At 42.0% G+C, this 26,887-nt stretch overlaps 3 protein-coding genes across 7 annotated transcripts in view; all 3 read right to left on the bottom strand.

Annotated features, from left to right (window-relative positions):
- LOC118310980 (activated CDC42 kinase 1-like) overlaps positions 1-2,158 on the bottom strand; it is a 48,848-nt gene extending 46,690 nt beyond the window's left edge. For 4 of the 5 annotated variants that reach the window (XM_035634432.2, XM_035634428.2, XM_035634431.2 and 1 more), the window contains exon 1: positions 1,591-2,158. The gene's annotated coding sequence lies outside the window, so the exon portion shown is untranslated. Of the gene's footprint in view, positions 1-1,577 lie in introns of all 5 variants that reach the window. The other variant, XM_035634426.2, reaches the window with a different exon arrangement.
- A 986-nt stretch (positions 2,159-3,144) lies between these two features.
- On the bottom strand, positions 3,145-18,165 carry tfr1a (transferrin receptor 1a). Its single transcript, XM_035634435.2, has 18 exons — positions 18,019-18,165; positions 12,926-12,975; positions 11,883-12,120; positions 11,409-11,598; positions 11,017-11,242; positions 10,795-10,917; positions 10,516-10,611; positions 9,919-10,058; positions 9,660-9,811; positions 9,426-9,545; positions 9,130-9,215; positions 8,953-9,016; positions 8,309-8,376; positions 8,097-8,164; positions 7,820-7,913; positions 7,516-7,737; positions 7,158-7,316; positions 3,145-6,148 (listed from the first exon to the last, which is right to left on the bottom strand). The coding sequence occupies exons 2-18, from the start codon at positions 12,956-12,958 to the stop codon at positions 5,906-5,908; spliced, it is 2,322 nt and encodes a 773-aa protein (XP_035490328.1). The 5' UTR covers positions 12,959-12,975; positions 18,019-18,165; the 3' UTR covers positions 3,145-5,905.
- Positions 18,166-23,925: 5,760 nt separating this feature from the next.
- ints15 (integrator complex subunit 15) overlaps positions 23,926-26,887 on the bottom strand; it is a 3,699-nt gene continuing 737 nt past the window's right edge. Inside the window, exons 2-8 of the mRNA XM_035634192.2 lie at positions 26,851-26,887; positions 26,537-26,758; positions 26,276-26,441; positions 25,865-26,142; positions 25,463-25,700; positions 24,955-24,994; positions 23,926-24,350 (exon numbers count right to left, since the gene is read on the bottom strand). The exon at positions 26,851-26,887 is cut by the window's right edge and continues 164 nt beyond it. Of these exons, the coding sequence (XP_035490085.1) occupies positions 24,125-24,350; positions 24,955-24,994; positions 25,463-25,700; positions 25,865-26,142; positions 26,276-26,441; positions 26,537-26,758; positions 26,851-26,887 (1,207 nt within the window). The 3' untranslated portion in view covers positions 23,926-24,124. The remainder of the gene's footprint in view (positions 24,351-24,954; positions 24,995-25,462; positions 25,701-25,864; positions 26,143-26,275; positions 26,442-26,536; positions 26,759-26,850) is intronic.

The raw sequence follows: 26,887 nt of genomic DNA on the forward strand, positions 1-26,887 counted from the left end.
ACTCTTATATTAATATACACATTGAAATATCGTCCAATTAGTGTGGCAGCAATTTACCAGATTTTTTAACCAGTCTACTGTACGATAGTGACCTGGACTTTACACTGTCGGAAGACAGTGGGTCAATTTTACTTTATAGTCAAACACTGGCAACCATTACAGGTAACTGTGCCAGTAAAATATAATTTGCGTTAGTGCAGTGTGTATGTGAGTGTGTGTGTGTTAGTGTGCGTGTGTGTGTGTGTGTGTGTGTTTATCTTTGTGGGGACACGTTTGAGACATAGACCTAACGGAGTGAGGACACTTAAAGAAAGTTAGGCTGGTTCACACAACTTCAGAGGGCTGTTGAGAGTTAAGACTTTTTTCCCCTCCCAAATATAGAAGTGCGTGTGTGTGTGTGTGTGTGTGTGTGTGTGTGTGTGTGTGTGTGTGTGTGTGTGTGTGTGTGTGTGTGTGTGTGTGTGTGCACGTGCAGCGGGGACAGGAAATTCAAAGACACACATATATTGTGTCCTCAGGGATATGTTATTCCTCCTGAATGATCCGATTCCTTGAACTAGAAATTTTATACACAGCAGCCATAAAAAGTTGGAAAAGAAGTTGTTTTTTTGTTTTTGTTTCATTCAACATACACAGCATCACTGCTTGCTGCACTTGTTAACCCTAATTCAAATTGCTGGAGAAAAAAAAAGTCCCCTCGCTAACAAGTTTCCTCGTGATGACGATCACTCTTCACTCATTATTAGACAAGTATGCGGCGTATGCGTTCACATTAATTCTTCTTATCGACTTTAAGTACAGCATGCTATAGTCACTATTTTACAACAACAACAAGAAGAGTTGCAAGGATATGATATGGTCTTATGTTTCCTTATATTTATATGGATATATATGTTTTGTTGCCTTGGTGACAAGTGAGACATTTGTTTTAACTCTGCCTTAACTCTGTTTTTTTCTCATTGCGTTTTTACTGGGATTTCTCGTTCATGTTTTTACGAAACGTTTTATTCACTTTTTGCCCTTTCAAAATATATATATATATATAAGTGTGATTGATTGATTGATTGAATTTAGACTTCATCCCAGAAGCCTTTGACACTGCGATAAAACATTAGCATAATTCACCTGAGGATGTACACCTGTGCCTAAAGCTGCCTTAATGAGTTACAGCTGAGCGCTGAGACGCGTCAGTCTCTCTCTCTCTCTCTCTCTCTCTCTCTCTCTCTCTCTCTCTCTCTCTCTCTCTCTCTCTCTCTCTCTCTCTCTCTCTCTCTCTCTCTCTCTCAGGTGTGCGCTCATCGGTCCTGGCTGAAGTTGTGCAACGAAGCGCCGCGGTATTTCACAACAGAGCCATTGACAGCAGCAGCTCTCACATGTCGGCTCCCTCCCGCCACGCACGCACGCACGCACACACAGGGTGACCGTGACGTTACACGACTCCACGGTGCAGCATCTCGTTAGCTTGACCCAGACACGGATGAGGTGAAGGGGGCGCTGAGCGTTTCGGCGTGTGTGTGTGTGTGTGTGTGTGTGTGTGTGTGTGTGTGTGTGTGTGTGTGTGTGTGTGTGTGTTATACCCAGTCGTCTTACCTGTCACTCTCAGCTTGCTGTCACTCTCCTGTTCCGGTGTGCGTCTCTGCGCTACGTGCTACAAGTCCACAGGTGCCCGACGTGTCCGACCATGTCAAGGGGCTCCGGCCGGGGCACCAGAGGAGAATGACAGGGGGAGGAAGTCCGCACCGGCCCGCGGTCGAGCGGTTCACTCGATGACCGGTCTCCGTCTGCAGACGCTGCCTCGGCTGCTGGCGTCAGCGCTGCTACTGTCTGCGCGACACAAAGATCGTCCATGTGTGAAGAGATGGATCACTCGAGTGCGCGAAGACAAAGTGGCTCTTGTTTTTCTTGTTTCTTTCAGTTAGTTGGTTGATTGGTTGCACTTATGTTAACAATCTTCCAAATATTCCTTATCCATGTTGTCAGAATTTTTGATGCCCTCCAAACAAATAGATTTACTTAATAAGTTAGTTCCTAAGTTTGTTTGCTTACTTACATACTTACTTTAATTTCCAATCACAACATGCATTGTATTGCATATTTTACTTTGTGAGAAAAAAGCGGAAACAACTCAATATATCTGGGTTTGTTTACATGTAAAAGTCACTGGGGCTGCATCTTTTGAAAAAAATATTATTTGTCATAAAATATAGAGAAACCCGTTTTATTTAATTAAATTTAATCAAATCTAAGCCTGATGTCTGCATTTTCCTTACCACTCTTGTTTCAGCAAGAAATGAGTGGCGCAGTGAGAGATCTTTGCTTCAATCACATCTCTGGAACACATTCAGAGCATCGGCCCACTCTTAAAGGAACATACCAACGATTCACCACAATACTACACTTGGTGGCTGCAGCCTCAACAAGCAGAGGTTCGTGGTATGTACAATGCATTGAGAGAAACATTTAAATATTGGCTGCTGTTTCACTCAGCAGTCCCAAAAAGACATTTGTTAAGTTTTTAATAGTATTATTTTTCAAGCTGAGGTACAACAAGTATGCTATTACAGTGAATAATCCATCCTCACGAAGACCTGAAGAGGAAAAAGGTTTGCGACACTTAAATGACCAGCTCCTATTTAAATCCAAACCATCAGTCCAGGAGTAACCCAGAGAATACATTTTACAATGTGGGCGAAAACATTGACTCTGTTTCCATCATGTGGCCAAACATGGTCACAACAGGCAACTCCTCGGTCCGTACCGTCGTCCCTGGTCAATCCAAAGGTGCATGGACCGTTCACACATCTTGGCTGTTCATTTGAAAATCATACATTTGTGTGGAATTGAGGCTTCAATGTAATGTTTGTTTGAAAACGGTAGACGTGAGAGTGATCAAGCTTTTACACTGATACTCTGCTCACTTCAATTATAAATGTGATTTATTCATTGTAAGTGTAACTGTGCATGCCAACTCCTTTTAGAATGGGTGCATAACCAAATTATTCTTAGATTAATTTCAAAATTAGTTTTTTTGTAAATCAAGCAACAAGACTCATCATACTTAAAATCAATAACCTACAGTCATGTAAATCTACAAGGTGTTTAAGATACAGATACATGTGTGAACTAATAATCAAACCACATCTCAACAGTTATGACGTGATTGTTTATTGCAGCAAAACAAAGCTAAGCAAACCTGTATACAGTTTGATGGGGGGAAATATGCAGTTATTTTAACAAGTTTCCAAACATTCTTTATCCAGGTTGTCAGAATTTAAACGCCCTCCATACAAATAAAAACATATTTAGTAGAACAATGGCTCCACATGGATAACATTGGCTTTTTTCTAACTTGTTTTCCTTGTGGTCAGTGAGTTGCCAATATAAGAAATGCAGCCTCCAGCACATCATATTAATGGCTACAGAACTAAAACAGTTGCTGCTTTTCTACAGAGGTGTAACATCAGGTGGTTTCATAATACATTTGAAAACTATAACATTCTGACCAGCTTTAGCAGATTAGCTAAAGAAAGGAGGCGCACATCAACTACTGTAACATCCAGTGTAATGTTTTAAGTCCACTTCTTAGTCATTATTTTCATCCTTCCTGTAACTTTAAATTTTATTTTTTAAATCTAATTGTGTAACAGGCATTTACACCATTAACTTTTGATTTTAGTAGATAACAGGAAAATAACAAATACAGAAATGTCAAAACTAAAGAAAAAAAAAAAAGCCAAAAAGTAATGCATGTAGAAACGCAGTTCAATAAAGCAGCCACAAAACAAATAAAAGGCACAAGGAAATCTCTGAACAAGAATGAATGAACACAATAAACAGAAGATAGAACGTATGTTCATAATGACCAAATCATTAAGAAGAACACCCAAACTGCAGAGTGGTCGTGTTCTCCAGAAATATTGAACCACACCACTGACCAGAGCGGCCCCAGATATACGAGAGTCAATTAAAACTGAATTCAGTTCCGTAGGCAACCAAAAATATTTTGATTAAAAATGAGACAAAAAGGCTCACGAAAAAGAAACCCAGCACAGATTAAAGACATGCAGGACAGGTGGGAAATATATTTCGCAAGAGCTGATGTTAAACCTCATTAACCATCTGATCAGATGTGTGAGCAGAAGCTGCAGACTGCAGTTGGTCTGAGAGGAAACAACAACAGCGGGACATCACTGGGGAAACATCACAGACGGGGATCAAAGGATGCAGACCACATGTGCATTGTGTAGCAATATATACAGACATTATGGGAAACACTGTCCCCGATAATAAAAAACATCCACCTCTACAGTGAAATATGGAGGGCACTGCCTCCGATACACACAGGTAAAAAATTACCTCAATTTTTTTTCCCATTATGGAAGGCACTGCTCCCGATAATGTTGTCAGGACAAGAAGTGTACATGCACCAAGAGACCCAGCACTGACGAGACCTCTCGAGGAGCTCATTAGAATAAAATATATATATTAAAAATCGTCAGCTGTGATGTGACCATCTAAGTGTCAGTTATGTTTGGGGGGGCGGGGGGGAAGGGACTCTTCTCCGCAAACTGTGTGTTTTGCGGAGAAGAGTCCCGATTGTCCCGAGTGCAGTTACTGCCCGTCGGTCGACATGAACACTTCTTGTTAGCAGATGCTGCTTGTCATTTCGACAGTATAACTGTCATAATTATGGAAGGCACTGCTCCCGATAATGTTGTCAGGACGAGAAGTGTCCACTGACGCAGCACTGACGAGACGTCCCGAGGAGTTCAGGTGGGACTCGTGACCGACCCAAGTGTCAGTTATGTTTGGGGAAAAAACAAAAACAAAAAACACCTGACACTTCTCTGCAAAGAAGAGTGCGACTGTTCTGAGTGCAGCTTGGTCTGTCGGTCGACATGAACACTTCTTGTTAGCAGATGCTGCTTTTGTCATTTCAACAGTATAACTGTCATAATTATGGAAGGCACTGCTCCCGATAATTACTTTTTTTATTTATAAAAGATTTTTAAAAAAAAATAGATATATTTATAGTGATCCCTGCCACTGATAAATAAATAACAAAATAAATAGACAAGACAGTTTTTGTTTCAGTGCCACATGGTTGGAGACCTTCTCCCTTGTTTTTTTGAAAGACAGATTTGCTGCATGTAGTTAGGACTTTAAAGATTAATGCAGCTTTGAGTGTCTGACGCTGTCAGTAACTGCTGATCGTCCCAGATCTACTTCTGTTGTCACTGTAACTTAATCCTAAGTGCTTTTAAGTAACCTCTGACAATGAGCCGAGCACATTTCAGCACAGTATGAAATTATAGCTACCACCGAAAAACAGCTCAGGTTTGAACACGAGGCTACAGCAGCAGTGGAAATACCAGCAGTTGTGAATTATTATTATTATCATCATGTGAAACAAATGGAAAACCCATTACATTGTCCTGTCATTTCACATTTTATAAGCTGTGAAGCTGGAAATCACAGTCATTCCTGTGATTATGGCCTGATAATAATTTACTGCAGGAATCTAAATGTAGTTATTAGCACCAAGGTTTTTTCAATATTGTGGTATTCAAGTACCACATGATAAAATGAAAGAATTTCTCTCCAGTTCGAGAAAACAAATTGACCTATTGAACTCTAATGTTAAGGCGGAAGGCTTATGTATATTTTATCATTAATGTTTGACTTCATGGAGAAGGGCGATGAAGCGGCTCATCAATGAAATGTTGAAACGTATGGGATAGAGGGGATGACAGTGATTTTGGTATCCATTTAGACTTTCATCACTCCCTACGAACCTTGATTTTAAAAGCTGTGTAACTTACTGTTGTAACAGGCTACTGGTTTTCACACCGCTAGTTGGGATTAGTGGGCCAAACCATAAACAAGAGGGATTTTTTTCTCTTGTTTAGATGTCTTTTTCCAAGGACCAGATGTCCCCCGCTAGTGAGTTGGCGCAGCCCTGAATGGTCCAGGTGGCCAGGGCAAACTGGTTGCGGAACAAGTCGGCATCTGCCTCAGGGTGGTCGGTCCAGAGGAAATCGAGGTGGTTGGACAGAGCTGCAAGAGTGTGGGGGCCGGAGCCCAGCAGGATGTGGCGGAAAGGACTCTCTTTGGGAGAAACGTAGGGTGACAGGAAGTTCCTCTCCACCTAAAGAAACAAGTGTAGAAACAAGGGATGATGGAAAGAGGGAAATGTTTTTTTCCTTTTGCATCACAATGTAAGAGAGCAGTAACTCCAGAAGTAGTGAAGTTGAGGGGTTTTGAGTTTTTTTGACAAACTGCGACATAAATTGAGGTTGTTTTTTTTTCTTAGAAAATTTAAAATACTATGCTCCTCCTTTGGATAATCTTCGCAGATAGATTTTTTTCAGCACTTTTTGTCCACTAAAAGTATAACTTTTAGAGAGATAAACTTTATTTTAATTCCTAACAGTCCATAGCCTATGGAAATGTAAAGTGGTAGGAGTCTGGCTGACAAATACTTGTGTGGAATTTAAGCTAGGTTAACCACACTCAAGAGTATATATTTCACTAGAATCAGTGGCCATGTGTACTTAGACTTGCATGGCTTTATCTTTGAGACAAGCATAAGCTACTGGCTGCTGCACCAGCTTGTTTCTTACTGACGGTCTGACGAGCAGGAAGTGGACAAACCAAAACAGTGAGGTTGTAGCACAGGCAGCTCAGCAATGAGCTGGAACTTGTTATGAAGTTGTGGAAAGAAAAAGGGGAGCTGCAAATTTGGGGGATAATTATTTAAGTTTGTCAATATTAGTGACTCGGTCACATTTCTATTTGATGAAATTATAAAGACAGATTACATTTGCCTCAACACTAAATTACTTTATTTTAATTATTACCCATGAGCAGCAAGTAAGTTGCAAATATTCACAGCTGCCTCTTTCCTCTGGCGCCTCCAACTGGTCAAACAATCTTAAATCTTTGGTCAAGACAAGTTAGAGGGAGGACATTTGTTTTTTTTGTTTTTTAATGCAACTTCAGCAAAAAAACTAAAACATAAATTAAACAGTTTGTTTTTCAAAGCTACACTGCAGTAGAGCAAAGCACATTAAACTGTGATACTTCATCTCTCATGAAACCACACAACTCAAGACATGCTGAGAGTTGATCCATCATTTCTAAAATACTAAACTTACCGACATGATGCGGTCGTTGAGGAGGCGGCACTTCGCAATGTTCTCCAGGTCACTTTTCTGAATGTCTAATGCCAGTTTCTGAGAGGCACGGCTGTAGGAGCCAGAGGCGGAGGCCAACCACACTACTTTCAAGGCCTTGGGAAGCACCTGAGGCTTCATCTGGAAGAACAAACAGCATCCACGAGGGTACATTTTGAGTTTTGAATAAACACCATTTAAAGGATGTGAATCCTCTCTACATTTTGGGATATGAACTTAATGAAATGACATTTAAAACAGGTAAACTGGCATATTTACAAAGAGAGTAACTACTTTATTAAGTAAAATAATAGCTGCATGATAATAAGTGGACACTCACCCTCAGAATGTTCTTTACTTTAACATTGATCTGAGACACCTGAGAACGCATGAGCCTGCTGTACTTCACCAGGTCCATCTGCAACAGATGATCATGGACCAGCCTCAGCGCCATGTGACCTGCGAACCGGGATGCTGTTATAGCCAGCTGAGGAACTTGGTTGCCCGTGACAGAGTTCAGCTTCTCCCGGGTGTCCAGCTTTGTGCCAAAGAAGCTGTAGTCCTAACGGGGTGGAAAAGTACAAAGCTTAAGCTGGGTTATGGATAAAAAAATGTTTCATGTTAAGTTCAGCAGGGTGACTTACTTCGCTACCAGAGGTGAATCTAAATGACACTGATGAAATGCCCGAAAAGGCGAGGAAAGGATATGCAGCATCATCCATCTTCAGAGGCTCCAAACTGGAAAATATACAAATGAGAAATAAGATTGGGTCATGGACATTTGCAGTCGGTTAGTATGACGGCAAGCCGACACATTCCAGTTGAGGACGTGATACCGGTGAAAAAACTTTGGATGTCACGGAGATGTATAAATACTGACACTCTGAATGGGGATGAAAGCAACGGCCTGGTCAGACTTACACATTTGATTCCCAGTTGCCGCCTGAAAACCGAGAATAGAGAGATGCACCTTTGGTTGCAGAGTCAACCTGAGGAGCAAACAATTGTATACGTTTGTCATCTCAACATTGTGGCAAAACTGACATTTTACTGAACCGCAAACAATACAGCAGATTTGCGATAGATGCTACTAAAAATTAGATTGACTGAATGTCCTCTTGCTGGGGACTCACCTCATTCAGCGTGTTCTCAATTAGGTTGTGCATCAAGGGACTGCCTGCTACTTTGAATGCCTTGTGACCTGGAGGAGAACACTTACAAGTATTACATTGTGAACTCAGCATTGACATTTCATCACCTCTTAAGTAGTATATGGCAAAAAATGTTTGCAAACAGCGACTTATTTACCCGTCCAGTACAGTAGACACAGAGCAACATTATCATTTATTTATTTCTAGTATGTAAACAGAATGTCTGGCTCTGTAGCTGTTAAATACTTCACAAGGTTCACCAGCTAGTCGCTAACTGCGTCCGTCTGCCCTTTGATGTTGAGCAGGTCGAGCACAATGGGGTTTTAGAGATTTCTCACTGTAACTGCTGCCTCACTCGCTGTGAATCTTCCAGAGATTTCCCTGCTGTATTCTAACACGGGGTCATTCGGACATTCTCTGGAAATTTGACAGGGGGGACTGGCAGGAAGAGCAACATTTGACGTTCTCACATACAGCCCTTCTGAAAAAGTTCAGGGAAATGTCCAGACTTGAGTGCATATCTATAAGCAGCTAGAGATACCTTAAATATTTGCTTGCTAAAAAGTGTTGAGTAAGAAACCTGACGACAAGATGTCCAATATGCTTCTGACCATGGGAGTGCATACCTGTTACAACACCATCCAGGTTGATGTAGGTGAAAGCCTTCATGCTCAGGGAGGACACGTAACCCTAAAAATACACAAAATAAAATTAAAATAACAAAATGAAGTGCAAACTCAATCATTACTGCAGAAAATAGCTGTTGATCGAGAAAATTATGAATTAAATCATGCAATTCTCACCTCCAACCACTCTGTGGCACCAACACTCCCATATTCTCCAGCACTCCAGCTCGCAAACACAATGCTCCTCCTTGGCTTGAATTCATCTGTCCAGGATGAAAAAAAAACATTAACTAAAACAGCAGAGCTAAAAAAACAAAGTGCTCAGATTCTGAGAACAAGTTTCTTTCGTTCTTTCATTGCATACATTATGTGGAACCTGATCTCAATATTATGTCTATTATTTTTGGGTCAAAGTCTCACTACGTTTGATATTAAAAAACTAAACATCGGCAGCGACTGAGGCAGAGACTTACCGTTTTTCACCATGTCCGAGATGGAACGAGCCAGTTCAACAAGGATGCTGGTGCCAACGGTCGATGCAGCAAAACCTGGACCCCATGCGTCCCTCTGGGCACCAATGACCACATACCGATCTTAAAAAAAAAAAAAAAAAAAAAACAACGACGAGACACTCATTACTTGCATTGTTTTCAGTAAACTGACTCCTTGTCACAGCATCTCTTGTTTTAGTAAGCGTCTCACTGTACCTGGATCCACCAAGCCTTTGATGACGCCGAAAACGTTATATATCTTTTTCTCAGCAAGAACGTTGTTGACCTCCACAGTTATAACATCGCTGTCATTTCCCAGTTTGTTGTAGCATGCCCATTCTCCCGGTGCAGCCTGACCCTGCAGCTGCCTACAGGACACATGATAAACACTGGGTGAGCCAACACGAAGAATGCAAGACCAATCATTTAGAGTCTCAGTCTCTTCAAGGGGCATCATTGTAGATGTGAGCTTTACCTCAGAATTTTGGTAGCCATGGCTGTGGTGATGGTCTGAGCCACGATTTTTGGCAGACCTGAAGACTGGACAGGGGGAAACTGGGTGTGGTTGAAAGAAGGGAAGCCAGGGGTGTAGGGATCCCCTGAACCCATGTGGACCTGTGAAAAGACAGAAGTTTTACACAGTTTGCCCAGCAGCAATGATGTGACAACAAAGTTTTCCACAAAGATTTTTCCAATAGCATGGAGGCTTGTTGTAATGCTTTTTAAATATATTTTTTTTTAAAACAGAAAAACAAAAACAAAACATTCAGTAATTACTTCCAAGTTTACATCTCTTTCCCAGCCTTTTGCTGGCACAATGCTACATTTCTTGCTGGCACCAGTGATGGACTAACAAATCATCAGCAGGAATTGATTCCCCTTGTGCTCAGAAAGAGACTAGTTTAACACAAAATACAAAGCAAACAGGGAACCGCCGATCAAAATATGGCTCCATGCGACCAGTTATATTCAAACTGCTTCAAAAAAGGTAACTGTACATAAGTGATGAATTTAACATCCTACGTACAAAGAAACAAACCAAGTGTTCTAACATAGGTTTTCTAAAACTCACATGTCCAAAGAGCGGAGTGTTGTCTCCAATAGAGTAATCAGTGGGGTCTGGGTAGATCAACACAGCAGAGGCATTCAACTTGGCAGCATTGGCTACCTGGAAGCAAAAAGGGAATTCATGGACTATTCATATTTCATAACATAATTCAGTTATTATGTATTGTTACAGCTCAAAAGTCCCTACTTTAGAGTGATTGAGGGGAAAACAGCTGAACAAAAAGGAATATTGTTTTATTTAGTTCATAATATCTAAGTCATATTTCATAATAAAACCACCAACCTTCTCAGCAAAACTGATTCTACCAGCTCGGAGCAGAACGACCCTTCCACTCAGGTTGAAGTTCTTGTTCTGCAGCATCATGAAGTCCTTGTCCTGACCGTAATGCGCATACACAACAGCACCCTTAATCGAAATAAGAGAAAGAATAAAACAGATAAATGAGCGCATCATCTCTTCTTTATTATTCAAAATGTTCTCTACTTGATTTAGCTTGTAGATTACCGTCACTTCTCCATTTTCACTATAGGAGAGGAATCCATCTGGACGCTCCTCCAAACCACCCTTGAAGACAAATCTGTTGGATCCAGAAACTGGGGGGTCCTGAACCTTGACATAGTGCCTATCAATCCAGGGGTCCATACCGTATTCTATAAACTTATTGAACACCTTGTTCCAAAGAACTTCATCACCAGGGGAACCAGCTCGGTGATTGGTGCTGGATAAATCACTGCAAAAAAGGAGGAAACAAATGATGAGGGGGGGAAAAGAGGAAATGGTAAAAGAGGAAATTATGAAATCAACAAGACAAATAAAAAACAATTTCCAAGAGTAGTCATTTTGGAAAGAAGCCAACACTTCCTCACAGTAGACTGTGTGTGAGGGTTTAGATTTACCTAAAGACGGCTTCAAACTTGGCTGCACTGAGTTTCTGAGCCAAGAGGCTTTTGACATTATCCCAGTTCATGAGGGGGGCGGCACCTGTCTCTTGGAGAACAGGAGCAGCATCTATAAAAGGCACTGTGGAGGCTGCGGCGGTGGGAGCAAAGTCCTTCTTTCGATGGACCAAGTATCCAATCAAGTATCCTGTAAGGAAAAGGTGGTTTTAAGTAAGGAACATGCATAAACGGTCAATGTCAGGGGGAAATAACCACAGATTGGTCTCATCAGGGGACACATCAGAATGAAGTTATGCATCATTCAGCCCAAGGGGAAAAAGACATACTGTGTCTTCTCATGACACCACCGATAGAGATTGATATTAATACAGAAAAGCAGGGGTCCCAAGATTGATCCCTGTGGAGCGCCACAAGTTATTTTGGAGTAATGCACGCGTAATATAAACTTTGTCAATACAAAAACCCACTTACCGATGATAAAGATGAGGAGGGTTGCGGCTGCCATGAAGCAGAGGTTCTTGGGCGAGCGTCTTAACCTTTGGGTCATGTAGGGTTTGTTGGTCGGGTTGTGATTGAGATGTTCCCCAACTCCATTTCCCCCAACTTCCTCCTCCATGTCAGACGACAGCTTCATCTCCACCTGGCTATTGTCGCCTTCCATGTTCTGAGTCAAGTTGAAACGTGTGTAGGAGTGTGGTTCTCCATTTAGCTGTAATGGCAGAAAAATGCAGGGGAGGAGGAAAGGATTTATGATTAAGTTGATTTTGTGTAAAGAGGACACTTTTGATTTACACCGTGTTTTCTGACAAATAATACTAATGTTATTGGGCTTAAAGAAATGACAATACCATTTACAAAAGTAAAACATTCTCATGAGTCTTATCTGCAGGAACATTGAATATCAAGTAAAAGCAAAATACAAATAGAGCTCATCATCTTTAAACTTTCAGCATCAATTTATTACATGAATACAAATTATTCTTAAAGTTTCTTATGTTCATTACAAATTTCAGCCCAAATTGAAAATGTAAAAATTATTTCCAAACTATACTTATTATGCCATTTGTGTCCGATTGTTTGTGTTCAGGCACAAGGTAGTTCACCAATGGTGGAACCACGACTGAATCGTTCAGCCTGTTACTTATCAACTGTCGCTGTGATCGCTACCAGAAAGCAGTAAAGCCTCAAAAATAATAAACACCAATCAAAGGGTTTTTTCACAGCTTGGCAATCAACAACTTTGTGGCTTTTGACTGATCTATAAAAGCATTATAGATTAAAACTACGTACTTACATTTATCTAGATCCAGTGCTTCTACTTAATCAATTTTAAAAAGAAGTAAGTTCCAACTAAGAATAATAAAATACTTTACATTGACTTATACAACATGGCCATTCATAGCAACTCTAATTTTAGAGCCGGTAACCAAAACATCCTGTGAAGAGAGGGACAATTCCTGAAACAAATCTAGTCATTTCAAGATTCAGGTTGTAGAACTAGTTACAATACTTACAAATTTGGATATCGTTGACCTTGCCTGATCCATTGCTGCTTCACGAGATACTGAAAATGGAAGCAAAACAAAACGTCAGACTTGTAGACTGTAGCCTTTGAGGCTGGAAATTTAAGATTATTTAACAGCCACCTTCAAGTCTACGAAGAATGGCCATTTCATACTTGGTGAAAGACTTAAGGAGTATTACATGAAATATTACATTTTTGCAATGTGTACACACTTTAATCGATTCTCTTGTGGGAATAACAGGGTGTCCAAAGAACACATCCCACCTCTGGTCCAACATCCATTGGGTTTCCTTTGCTTCTAACCAGAAAGACAGCACTGTTTCTAAGCACAAAAGACCAGTGTCCTGCACAGGTCAACAGAGAGCCCATGCCATGTGAACTCCAGAAGAAAACAATAACAGCATAACTAGCTTCCCACAAGCCAAACAAAGTAGCGTTTCAGTTCAACGGAAGAACAAGAGCTGAAATACAAGTCTTCTGTATATTTTCTTAAATATGATAATGCACAACATGTGGAATAAGAGCCATGGATATGATAGTCCTCAGGAGAGAGGCCTGCTCTGTATGGTGCTTCAACTATGGAAAGTCAGATGGGTCAAATCTCACAGTTCATCCCAAACTAGCTTGATAGGGTTAATGTCTGGAGTCTGTGCTGGTCTTCTATCATGTGAAGCTGGTATAGGTTGTTTTTCATCATCTTGCTTTTTTGGTGACCTATTTTTATTTTTTTATACGTAGGTAAGCTCACAGATTACCTTTGTACCATCTAAGGTTATTTACTGGACTTGATCTGCCCAAATTTTGATAAAAACAGGAAAATGTAATTGTTGTTAAGCTTTTGACCAGTAGTAGATATGTTGCAAATATCTTAATTTCTGTCATGAATGCACATAATCCTTTTCGAATGCTGGACACAGACAGCCTTTGAGTGACCACAGTCACTGACTATTTTATAAATCCACCTGAATACAAAGCCTGATTCTTGAAATGAGCCAGTACAGAAGTCCTGCAGCAACCCTTTTCACCAAAATTAGTACAAACCAAATGAGTCTGATGCATTCAAAGCATTTATCAAGTAACTTTCAAGGGTGACCTTGTGATAGCGGGGAAAAAGAAAAGGTGTTTCCATAAACAACCGGCAGTATGTCACACAGAAACTCTTATCTGACCCTAAACCCAGTTTTAATGGGCAGACAGGATGATTTGACTGAGAGACCACATGACCTCTCCTGCCTCGTCTGACCTTCAAAAAAAGAACCATACAGACAAAAACCTCTTTAAAAACCTGGTCTTATCGAGCCTTGGAGAAGGTTAATCCCGACAGCTTTTAACTCAACTTGTGTGCAAGAAGTATATGGCTTCAGGGATTAAACCGGTTAAACTTTGGACTAAATAAATCACAGAGAACACTGCTCTGTTAACAATAGGCCCAGGCAAAACCTACATTCTTAAAGGTTGTCAAGTTTGGAGGTAAAGCTCAAATACGAGACACAGTGATTATAATGTGTGCTGTGCAGTCACACCACAGGAAAATTATTAATGACCCTTTCAGTCAAATTTACCAACTCCACTGGAAGGAGAACCCAGACTGGACATTGCGTGAGGGGAGCTTGTGTGGGCAAATGCCAAGGGGCCCTCACGCAGACTGGACTGCCCCTAAAGTCAGCGCCAAAAAGTGGCCTTGATGAGCTCCCAACAGCATGCTTCCAAGACAGCATAGATACAAAGCCTAAAGTTTCAATTGTAGCAAATGAGGCAACAGGAATGGTGGAGCCTGGCCAGACAATCACTTGGCTCACAAACCATTTCAGGCTATTCTAGGTTTCATAAATTACAGCCAACTTTAGAACATGGCGTGGCCTCAGACAGCCCAAGGAAGGACTGACTTGACTTATGTAACCTTGAGGGGCTGAGGTTACCTCACTAAATACGGCATTAGCTCTGAAGGTCACCAACACAACTTAAGTTAACTAGTTTATGGACAAGGATACATGTTAGCAGACAGTCTACGCCATAGCCTTCTCTTCAGCGCAGCCTGAAGTTGTGGCATTGACTACTATGGCCTTTAGAAACTGGTATGAGGCCAGGATTAGTTTCTTTGTAAAGCTAATTGCTCTCCAAGGTGGACGGAGCAATGTCTATAATCTTACATACCAAACATGCCTGGTCTTAGGAGAGCTAATACTTTAATCAGATTAGGATCTCTTTTAGTTGAGAGACCTGTGGACATTGGCAATATCTATATATTAAAAAAAAGAAAGTATGCATATGTCATATATGTGCACAGAACATTAACATTACGCTGAACTGAAGAGTGAAAGCCTCTTTGATGAGGTCAATCTTCTTTTATCAGTCTCAGAACTACGTCGAAGCGGCATGACTTGCATCGCCATTGAATAATTTTTCGTGTGTGCAACAGAGATAGCAACCCCAAACTTGAGTCACGCCCTTCTGGGAACTGCACAACCAGGCATAACCTGTTTCGACAGTCATGCTAAGATGAAGGCAAGAAGACATGGTCTCTTGATCTTTAAAAGGATGCAGCTTTTAGATGTCTACATACTGGGCAATTGTTGGCAAGGCCAATATAAAATATAAGTAAGTGGAACAGCCTGCCATGCTCAACTTTAATGGGAATCGCCCCCCCCCCCCCTAAAAATAGCGCAAACCAAATTACAAGAATAACCAAGAAAGTAGAAAACATGGCAAAATAACAAGTAAAACACTTGAAATAGTTGCCATTGCATGATTTAAGTTCATCCTCAAGGACTGCATTGCCCTGCGGACAGATCAAATGCCTCTGTGTAAAATCTCTCATGTTTCCAAAGCAAAAGGTGTTGCAAGGGTAGCTTCCTCAGGAAATTCTTGGTAACTGAACAGTCACTGAAGATTTGGCAAGAAGACTTTTGTTCTAACATTACAACACCACTACTACACAACTCAGTTGAGGGTCACTGAGGCGCAAAAACACCACTCCCTCACAATAGCGGAATCAAACACATTTATTTAATATATTATTAAACTAAACCAACAACCAAAGTGTGACCATGCACTTTTATTTCACTGTAAAATGACAGTCATGTGCAGTGATGCATTTTAAACTGCCGAAAATATAATTTACCAAATATCTCCTAAACATTACATGGCAATTATTACTAGCTACCATGCAACCTTTGACACGTGCCATAGGCATAACAACACAATAACTATCATTATGTTGTTGAAGACCTAGCCTATGAGGGCCTTTGCCATCATCTAATGGCCACGCTGTTAGTGTTAATACACCCGTACTTCCCATAAGTTATTTGTGTATTCAACTGTTTTTGCAAAAGAAACTGCTTGACAACATTTGAAATCTACCTGGTTAATCAGATACCAAATATCCTAAAACTGGATGATGTGATTTTATCAAATCTACATCTGGCCAAAAGACATGACTTCTTCATTCCAAGCCATATTGACTCAGTAATGATAACCTGCAGCTGACAGGAAAAGTCTTACGCAATTAAACCTTGCATCACACTTTCCAATTTAGTGGATTGCACAAGATTTGACAGTTAATTGGAAGTATAACAAATTATGCCCTTTACTTTAAAACTTTGAATAAATGGACACAAAAAAGACTATTACACTGCTTATCACGTCTAATAGTCATAAACAGAAAATCTTGAAATATTTTCTTCTTTATTTAATAGTTTCATTTTAAATGTTATCCTACAGACCATAAAATTAAACAAAATACAATAAGTTATACAAATTTCTTAAAATGGACCTCTTCCAGAACAACCTTGGCCTTGTTGGCGCGAGGACCAAATAAGAAAACAGAGATTTAGGAATAAGTAACCATTGACGAGGTGAAAAAAAAGTAAGATAAAGGAGACGGTGATAGGAGAAGACGGGGGGAGGAAAGGGGCAAAGCGTGGGAGACAAAAAAGATGGTGGGGAAAAAGGGAATGGTGGTGGGAGGCGGGAGAGGGGTCAGGGGCAAGTCAGAGTCATTGTGTAGTGGCAAATCATGTGAGAGTCACACTGGGGGGGGGGGGGGGGGGGGGGGGGGCTCCAAGAAGCTCAGGGGAAACTGAGAGCAGCAGCACACTCAGCTACAGACGACAGTTTGACGAGGATCATGTGAGGATGATATTCTCTTCTATGACACCGGTCGGACGGTTAGTCTCCAAACAGTGGATCACAACTTTCACGCCTCCTGGGCAACTTGCACGGGTATATTTGCAGCACGACTGTCAGACTCAACACCTACAAACCGTTGTGCTCGAGGGGGGCTGAAGATTTGTTGGAGTAAAATATACGCTCAGCTGACTAATACTAGATGGGAAAAAAAGCACACACACACACACACACACACACACACACACACACACACACACACACACACACACACACACACACACACACACACACACACACACACACACACACACGTAATGAACAAGGCATAACTGCTCTACTACAGGTGACGGGATGCAATTCAATTATTACAGTTTATTAAAAGGCTACAGCCCCCCCCCCCCCCGCTCATCCACACCCAACGTCAAGCTCCTGTCCCTCGCTGCCATATGTCGACAGACAGAGCAGCGTCACCTGTGTGGTCAGTGGGGTCGGGGCCACGAGCATCGTCCGTGTAGTTGCTTGTCTGCGCGGCGGCTTATTACCGTGTGCCAAGGTCAACGAGCGGCGACCCGACACCCGTCCCCCCCCCCCCCCCCCCGAGCGCAGGCGAACGTGACTTCCGGCTCGAGCCGTAATGGCTCCGTAGTCGCGTCGGCGGCGTGACAGCAACGCCGCGGTCGACTCACCACACCAGGAAGGCGCGTTGTGTGAAGGCGGCGCGACAACGGTAGCATTTCATTCATAGCATTGGCCTCGAAACGGGGGACGGACGGACCGTGCGATATTATTGCCATTTATTCGCGGAATCCCAAAATGAAAAAAAAAGAAAAAAAGATCCGTTTCCAACCGTTGGCCTAAATGTTTCCCGCGGAGGACCGCTTTCATAGCTATATTACCATAACTCATAACTCTCCGGCTCAGCTGTAACCATTGACACTGATAAAAATGATTTACCTTGTCTTGAAAACCGACAGTAATGACACGAGGGTCCGCTTCTCGACGCTTCCTCGCCGTGCGCGCTCTTTCACGAGGTTGCCGGTGTCCTTGGACACGCTGCTTCTATTTATAGCCACGGTGGCGGCCCGAGTTCCTCTTCCCGCCTCACTTCCTCCTCCTCCTCTTCTTCTACCAGAATCTTTTACTGCTGTGATCCGAGCGGGTGATTTACTGCCACCTACCGGCCTCTGTTAGCTCCGGCGTCGTCCCGATCACAGACTGAACTCATCTATTTTTTTCCCCTGTTTCGCAAGACGTCGATAGAGCGGTCTGTCTCTTACCTCCGATCTTTGCATTTCCTCCATCATGTCTTTCCTCTGTGAAGTTCATCTATCACAGCTCTACAGTCTGTAGTGTTTGACAGTGTTGATGTGGTTGCTGCACATTACACCGCCTAACAAGCAAATGTATCCAGTGTTGCTGCCATGGGATGCCCCTTCACTCTGGTTTGAATAGTTTGATCCTAATATATGACATCTAATATATAAAATCCAACATACCCATAAGATAGATGATGAGCACAGCACATTCTTCTATTGCTTTTGAGTAAATCCACATAACAATGAATAACAAATTGTGAGTACACCTTGGACACACCTTACCAAAGACCTAAAACTCCAGGCCAGAAACTTCTCGGTTTCTTGCTGTTGCAAAGAATATGAGTTTTATTTTTTCAGCTGAACATTTCTATCCCCATTCCATCCCACATTTCAACTTTCCTTATTTCTCCTTGCAGTTTTTGAACTACATGTCTCACCGTATGTTTCATGTTACATGGTGATGTAGACAATTTATAGGGGGGCAAAGCAAGCATTTCCTTAGCAGTGTTTTCTTGCTGTTCTCTTGAACTATCTTTGCTTTGAACTTTGACCTTTGCACACTTTTTGATTGAACAAAAGGCTATGTGACACACAAGAAAAGCAAGACATGGGCACTTCCATCAAAAGTCCATCATATCATGAACTTTTTCTAAAAAACAAAACCACTGATCCAAAGTATCCCAACTCTTTCCTAAAACCCTTCTGACATTTTTCTATTAGTTGCAGCTTCGCTTAATAATACATTCAAATTTAATTGACCATGCATTCCTCAAGTTAACATACACGAGATGTTGTGGTCTTTCTGCTCCGCCTCCATTGCCATTTGTTCTTTGTGGCTCAGCTCCCCTGACTGATTCTCCTGCCTCGACAGCTTGACTGGTTACAGTGATTAGTTTGTACATGTGGTACAATTTCTAATTGTGCCTATAATAAAAACGGAGTGCACGCAAGTGAAAGTGGTCACCTGGCTGTTTTGTGGTTATTTACACCCCTAAAGAACACCCCACTTTTAGACTTAGTGGACTTTTATTTCCAGTTTTCTTATTTTGTCTTTAAATTATATTCAGTTTTCAGTCGCTGTTTGGTAGGCTTGGGTTTGAAATAGATCCTTTCACCTTGTTACCAAATGTAAGAAAGCCAGGACCACTTCAATGTGACTCATTGAAGTGGTCCAGCAGAGCCTAAAACCCATATCCAACCCATGATGCAGCATTGTTGGCTTCAGCTACACATTAGCAATTTGCACGAAATGCTTGCAATATGAAATTGAATATGGCCAATATAAGGAATGATATATGAAAAATATATTTAGAATGACAGCTCTATCACCAAAATGTAATAGATAATAATAAATATATACATTTTATATTTCAAATCATCAGACACAAACACTATAACCATAGAAGTGTTCTAGTTTGGGCAGGTGCCCGGGGGTTCTCAGCAAAGGGTTACTTTGAGTGGCCCCTGATGTGTGACAGACAAACTGGCGACGCTTATCCGCTGCTCACCTTGAAACGAGAACAAACATAATACCAATGTGCCAGGACTGTTCGGACTGAAACCACAAAATAACATTCTCTTCATTCGGCAGCTGTGAAAATATCAGCTCTAGGAAAAGGAAAGGAAGTGTGGGCTTGTTGGCAGTCAAGATGTCTGGGACCATTTCTGCACCTTTTCCTTTATTTGACACACAAGCGCACTGCCAGTATGCAGGAGGTAATGTGTTACTGTGCCATACAATTTAGGCCTAAAGTGCAAGGTTTAGAAACACTCAGCTCCCCTCGGTTTTACAGACGGGGTTGACAAATCAACAACCCCTGTGATTGGGCATTTGTGGTGGGCAGGAGCACAGTAGTCGCCACTTGTGGTAAATTATTAGTAAATTTTTGTAAACAGATGATTCTTTCTATGTTTTGATTCTCGGTTTTGCAATCTGGTTTATTTACCACTAGTTTAAATTATTGATTATTGAGTAAACACAGACTTTGTGGGGCTGTGTTACGGTCCCCTATAATTGCTCTTTTGGGTGTCTTCAGTAATTGCATGTTTGTACTTGGTGTCGGGCTGCCAACATGTATTTTGTGAAAACCGGTCATTGGGTGGTCTGAGCTCTGGTTTTAGTTGTTTATTATTTTCCCACATTTTCTGTGACATGGAAGAGGAGCCGATGAGGCTTAAAAAACAAAAACAAATTGGATTTCTGGGATGCCATTAACAGCACATGTAACTTTGAAGTTCTTTACAACAGTTTGTACGCAAGATACTCACATAGCTACCGTATATCTCCTGCGTAACAAAACGGTGGACATGCTGGGAATCTTTCCTGTCGTCTCCTGGAAACAGCAGTCTCACTGTTCAGGATTTAGAGCTCTGAAAGTTCAGCATCATTTTTTACAGCAAGGCGTCGTTGCAGTTTTACGCAGTCGCCCGGCCAAGAATGTAAAGTCACCATAGAGACTGCAGTCAGAATGTGAAATCACTATAGTGCTCGACCCGTCAGGCAATAACTAAGTCATTTTGGCCCGACCTGTTTGGTTGAACTGTTTTAACTCACACTGTCTGTTGGAGGTGAGAAGCACAGCAAGCGAATAGGTTTACACAGTATCGGTACCCACTATATCAACACTCCAACTGTGCAAAAGCAGTGGAGGAAAGGTTTTCCCAGAAAAAAATAGCATAGCAAAGCAAGGTGGAGGTGGCTGTTGACTTTCACTGGAAATGACTTTCCAATAAAAGAAAAACTTTTTTTAAGGAACACATGCACACTACTGTACAACTCTGGACTAAAGTCACTGTGTTGTATCAGAGATAAGAATTCTCACCCGATTACGTCCCCTTTTGTGAGTAAATATCACTTAGTGTCCTTGTTTCACATAGTATTTGTGTCAGTCTTTGAGAAACTTCAGATGAAAGCTCCTTGTAAGTAGTACAATGTCTGATTTCAGAGTTTTAACAATTCTTGTGGCAAAGTCCACAACAACTACAGTTCCATGAAATGTTGGGATGTTCAAGTTCCCTAAAGGATGAAATCAGACTACTGACTTTGATGATTCCCTGACTCTCACAGTTTGTTACAAGATTGAGATTAAAAAAATTTAACCTGCTCTGAAATTTGCTACAGCTATTCATCTGTACATCTGCTAATGAACCGTCTTCTCATCTCAACCTTGGGTCGAAGAAGCTCCGTACTGTATGACAAAGAAATATGTCCTTCTGTTTCTCCTAATGCTTCTAAAGACCACCAAACAACCCAGATAAGGCTCTAATCTGTTAGTTTCTGTGGTGGAGACAATTATGAGGTAATCAGGCTTTGCTAAATGTACAGTAAACTGAGTTGTGGTGATTTTCCCAGTGAAGAGGCAAATGAGGGAGCTCTCAGAGTCTCACACAAACCACAGCCGGACTTAGAATCGTTTATGGATCAAGTCCTGTGTTGTAAGATCTGACAAAACAGGCCTGTTAATGATACATTATTCTGTGTGTGTGTGTGTGTGTGTGTGTGTGTGTGTGTGTGTGTGTGTATATCTACTGTAGCTATGTGCACTTACAGTATACTGTGAATTACATGATTTCCGAGTCAGTTTGACGACTTCCTTCGACTACAGTACTTTCAAATGACCAGGTGCTGGGTCGATTCTGAAACTGCAGGTGATTTCCAGGCTTCTGTGTCGTGTGTTACCGTGTTCAGGACAGAGAGTATAAGAAGATGAAACGCTGAACACCTGCAAAAAGAAACGAGTGAGTGGGAATCAGCCTGGCCTTCTTCACTTCTGCCTTGCTGTTGATTCAAGCATGAATCGGTTATAAGGCTTTTTTTCCACCCTTGAAATTAAGTTAAGTCTCGTTGATCTGGTAAAAGGAGAGTAGGAGTTCGTGGGCAAATGTCTAAGTTTTTTTTCAGAGTGGCTCAAAGTGAAGGTTCACCCATCTGGTTTATGGTTGGCCCGGTGTCGTCTGTGGTTCAAATTCCATGCTTGGCCTTGGGAGGTTTTTTCTTCCTTACTGGAAACCAGTGTTCGGCAGCTGCTGACACAGGCACTCCCACACAACCACAGTGCACACCTGCAAGAGGGAACTAGACCAGCACAAGCCAAGGTCACTTCTGAAACCCCATTGAAAATGGGCCTCTATTTCTTCCCCGTCAAACTGCATCTACGTGATTAGATGTTGTTTTATTTTTTTATGTTGAATTAGGTTAGGTTGAATAATTAGGTAAATACAGTATGATATGGTAGGAGACCAAATAATTTATAATCAATCAATTATTCTGAGCTTTGCTCACTCTGTCAAACCCACATATGATCATAAAACTTCAAACATTAGTTTGAATGGAAAAGATAATTTTGATCGTAGAGAATCTGGAGTCCACCCAGCAGCACCTGTAAGATTTACAAAAACAAAACTCCCACTCTCTTCTTCGATCACGCCTTTTTCACTTGAATATTATCTGCCGCGCACCTTCCCTTGGCCTAACAGTAAATGCAGAAGATATCCTTATCACTGTCCCACCCATGAGCTCTGCAGGGGGAAGGCCCACAGCCAGTACAATCTCTCAGTGTGAACACGGTACAATCAGCCTTCAACAGTAGCCACTGAACACTTGGGAGAAACAATGTGTGATGCCACAGCTGGGATGCAGACGCACTCCCACGGTGGATGCGAGACTTGGCGTCTTGGCACGTTCAGTTCAACGGTGTGTTTAAGAAATTACAGCTGCACCACAGCGAGACGCGTTGAGTAAAAACAGATAAGGAAGTAGTGAGTTAGAATTGTTCTAACAGCAGTGAGCATGGGCGCACACAAGCGACCTTTCAGTATGTTTATTTGCATCCCAGTCCGTACATTATATTAAATATAGAGGAAGTGAAAGGGGGATGTAGACACATCACACAAGCCCATCAGTATCCCAATAACCACACTGCATCTGAATCTCCAGAACAAGCTTGTCCTAAACACACTTGCTGTGCAGAGACCGTCGTGGATGATGCAATTCTCATTTCGGATGAGGGCAGCTTCAGTCCAGTGGAAGGTTGATCAGCCCCCCCCCCCCTTTTTTTTTTTGCTGTGCTGCAGACAAACGATACACTATCTGTCCCAAAACACGGCCAACCTCATGCACCCAGGGCTTGGCTCTAACATCGTTCGTTACGTAATAGAACTCATCGAGGTTGAAGCTGATGAGACAGTCAGTCTACCTTCGGTTATCGGTATCTTTTTGTGTTTGTTTGAGCTTCTGTTGGCGTGTCCCTGCACTTATGTAACTTAAAATGCAGGGGTTATTTCATTTTATTTTTTAACACTTGATGGCACTTCTGTTTCCAACCATTCAGGCAAATATATCCGTTGAGATATTGGTTTAAAGCTTGTTCAAGAGAGTCAAAATATTGTGGAGCATATTAGCATAAGTAGTTAGTGTAAAGCACAGATAAAGTTCCATGCTATGTTGTACTTTGCAAAATTCCAAATAAAGTGCTGAAGTGCAGGCCTGTTCACAGGCCATGACAACAGTGACCACAAGTGGTAAGATAAAGTACAACACCATGAGTCAAGTAAAAAAATATTTATTGGACAAACACGCCAGCCTCGCCGACTTTCTCGGACACAAATAAGATTAGTAACATCATAACGCATAATTCTCATTCACACATTAATTCATACATGTCAACAAGAGGACAACAACAGTCATTACCCAAAATCAACACTCACGCCCACTGCTTCTGCAAACGAGATGCACATGGTTCCTTCTAGTGGCTGGGCCGGAAGGGGAAGGGCATCCCCGTCATGAAAGGCTGACCGGGGTACTGAGGGTGAGAGGAGGGGTGGGTGGCAAGAGGCGTGTGTGGGGTGTGTGCCGGGTGTGTGGGGTGCGAGGCGATGGGGGAGTGAGCTGCATGCGGGCTGAAGGCCAGCGGAGGGGTGTGGATGTTGTTGTAGTACATCACCGGGCCTGACAACACCAACTGGAGCAAACTAGACGTACAAAGAACACAACAAAGCAAGAACACACAGAGAAGAGAAGAAAAAAACAGGTATAAGTCACATTTATAAAATATAACAAAACTAATCTGCAGGTTTAGACACCTCCATAATACAAAGGGCCCATGTCAAAACTACATTTATAATGAACCAAAAGGGCTGCACAGCTCTCTTTTAGCTTCTGATTTCGATTACTCTTCCTAAACATGCTAACTTATTTAAGTCAAATAATACAGAGTAGTTATATGTTTTCACATAAAAAAAAAAATTCTTTACATAAATAATAATAATAAGTGTGCATGTGTAAAAATTCAACACCACAAAGACATTCATTGGCAGGGTGCTTCCAGTAAGGGTGCTTACTAGAAATATGTCATTCCCAAATTTTAAATTACAGGAGTTTAATCTATATTCAATTTAAGTTGCATTTTAAGTGATTTTTGAACAAAATTGCTTTAATTTTTTTATTTTTTATTATTAAGCTGGAAAGTTTATGAGTTCACCACTACTATAATACATTTCTAGAATTAAAAAAAACAATCTTGTCGTCAGTGGAAATTATGTATTAAAATCAATAAAACATGGATTTGGTTCTTACTTGTTGTGGGGGAGGCGGGAACAGATGGCTCTCAGATCCTCTACAGAGACAACGTGACAAGTAGTCAGCACAGAAACACAATAACATGATGAAAACAATAATGTTTCCCCAAATCAATCCCCAACAATGAATCTGGTTACATACACATTATTACATTTTAAAACACATCACTGCTGCAAGTAATTAATACTGATTTATTAATGATTTGTCAATCACATAATTACAACTACCAGCTTTAAGTATAAAAACTGAACAAAAATTCTTAGTTCAGATTTTTCAAATCAAACATCTTTGTTGTTGGAAGTGAAAGCTCTTGCACTGAGCTGGATTTGATTAACTGCAGTTCAGATCTTATTTCGGGCCAGAAAAGTACTGTTTTGTGGAGTTTCGGTCCAAACTATCACCTGGCAGGAGTCGTCCTGTCACAGCAGTCTTCTTGACTTTCCTGGCCAACTATCACTACTGTACTCTACTGTTATTCTCCTACCGCCTCTATCCACGCTCTTACCTCTGGAACAGAGCAGGGCTCCGTTGGCCATGGCCACCTGCAGGGCCTGTGCCAGCCGGTCCAGGGTCAGCTGGGACAAGGCCTGTGTGTCTGCGGATGATGTGTGTGTATGTTTGTCGGCCTGGTCCAACAGTCTGGAAAGGTCAGAGGTCAGCGCAGCCAAGGACTCCAACTGGAGCAGCGCGAGGCGGCCGAAAAGCCCCTTCTCGTTTAGTATATTTGGCAGGAGCATGAAGACCTAGATGCAGCAGGAGATGGACATTGGGATAACTTTCAATTAGTATGATTTGCAGACTAAAATACACAGTGATCCAAAAGTAAAGTGCTCAACAAACTTTAAATGTGTAAATCTGAATTCCTCTAGGAACACACACACACACACACACACACACACACACACACCTGTAAAACACTAAGATGAAGTGCAGAGAGAAGAGGCCCCGCCTCCTGCTCATTCTCGGCGCTGCCATTAGTGAGGGCCTGCTTCTTTTCTCTCCTGTAAGCCAGCGGCGCCTTGACACACCAACGCATCAACCCCCCCAATGGTGTGATGTCAAGCGAGCTAATTGGCTGGCTGCCAGACAGGGGCGTATTCAGGAAGGTGATCAGGACCAGGCGAGGGTCATCTTGGATCCACGACACAATCATCTGGAGGAGTTCCAGCGGAGGGGTGAGCTCCTCTACACACACACATACACACATAAAAATGACAAAACGTTATCCAAAATTTGAGATGAGATAATACGATAACATTTAGGGGTACTTGACAATGTACTGCATCTGCATGACTTCTGTGTGGTCCCACCACATTACCTGAGGTGAGGTCATAGAGGGTGGTGACAGCAGTGATGAACTGGCAGCAGAAGCGCGGGCTGGCGCCGTGGATGTTCTGAAGGGTGGGGACTGAGCCTGGCACCATACTGCAGTAGTCGTCCACCAGCACCTGCGCCAGACGTACGCAGTACACGCGGTGGGTTCTCTGCAGGACACAAACACAACCACATTCAGTACACACGCATCCAAATATGAAATTGGAATATAAAGAAGTGTGTGCGTGCTTGTTTCAATCCTCACCTGTAGCCAGGTGGCAGCGCATTCCAAGATAGGGTTCCTGCCCACAGCGACCGCCATGGAGACCAACTTGCCTAACAGTGCCATGCGGCTTTCGTCTGCCTGGTTGCCCTGGAGACTGAAGAGGGCGGAGAACATGAGCTGACGAACAGTGTCCCGACTCTGCTCCTGAAAACAGCTGCACATGATCTCCAACAGCTGTAGCTCCTGCAGAGCACTCATTCTCTAAAGGGGGGGACATAGGCAAAAATTGTTGTCTGTTTCCATCCAGTCTGTGTTTGTTATTTGTGCACACGCGTGTCAGGATCGTGCCTCACCCTGCCGGGGGTGTTTCTGTCCTTGGGTGCGTGCAGG

Source organism: Scophthalmus maximus, chromosome 5 (genome assembly GCF_022379125.1).
Source record: "Scophthalmus maximus strain ysfricsl-2021 chromosome 5, ASM2237912v1, whole genome shotgun sequence".
NCBI classification, from domain to species: domain Eukaryota; kingdom Metazoa; phylum Chordata; class Actinopteri; order Pleuronectiformes; family Scophthalmidae; genus Scophthalmus; species Scophthalmus maximus.

Bases quoted from the DNA above. Each gene is read 5' to 3' on its own strand.
- tfr1a (XM_035634435.2), bottom strand. From the start codon at position 12,958: ATGGATCAGGCAAGGTCAACGATATCCAAATTT. The intron at 11,243-11,408 runs GTAAATCTAAAC...CCTTTTTTGCAG, and splicing joins AAGTTTGAAGCCGTCTTTAG to TGATTTATCCAGCACCAATC. The intron at 8,165-8,308 runs GTGAGTCCCCAG...TTTGCTCCTCAG, and splicing joins TTGAGAACACGCTGAATGAG to GTTGACTCTGCAACCAAAGG.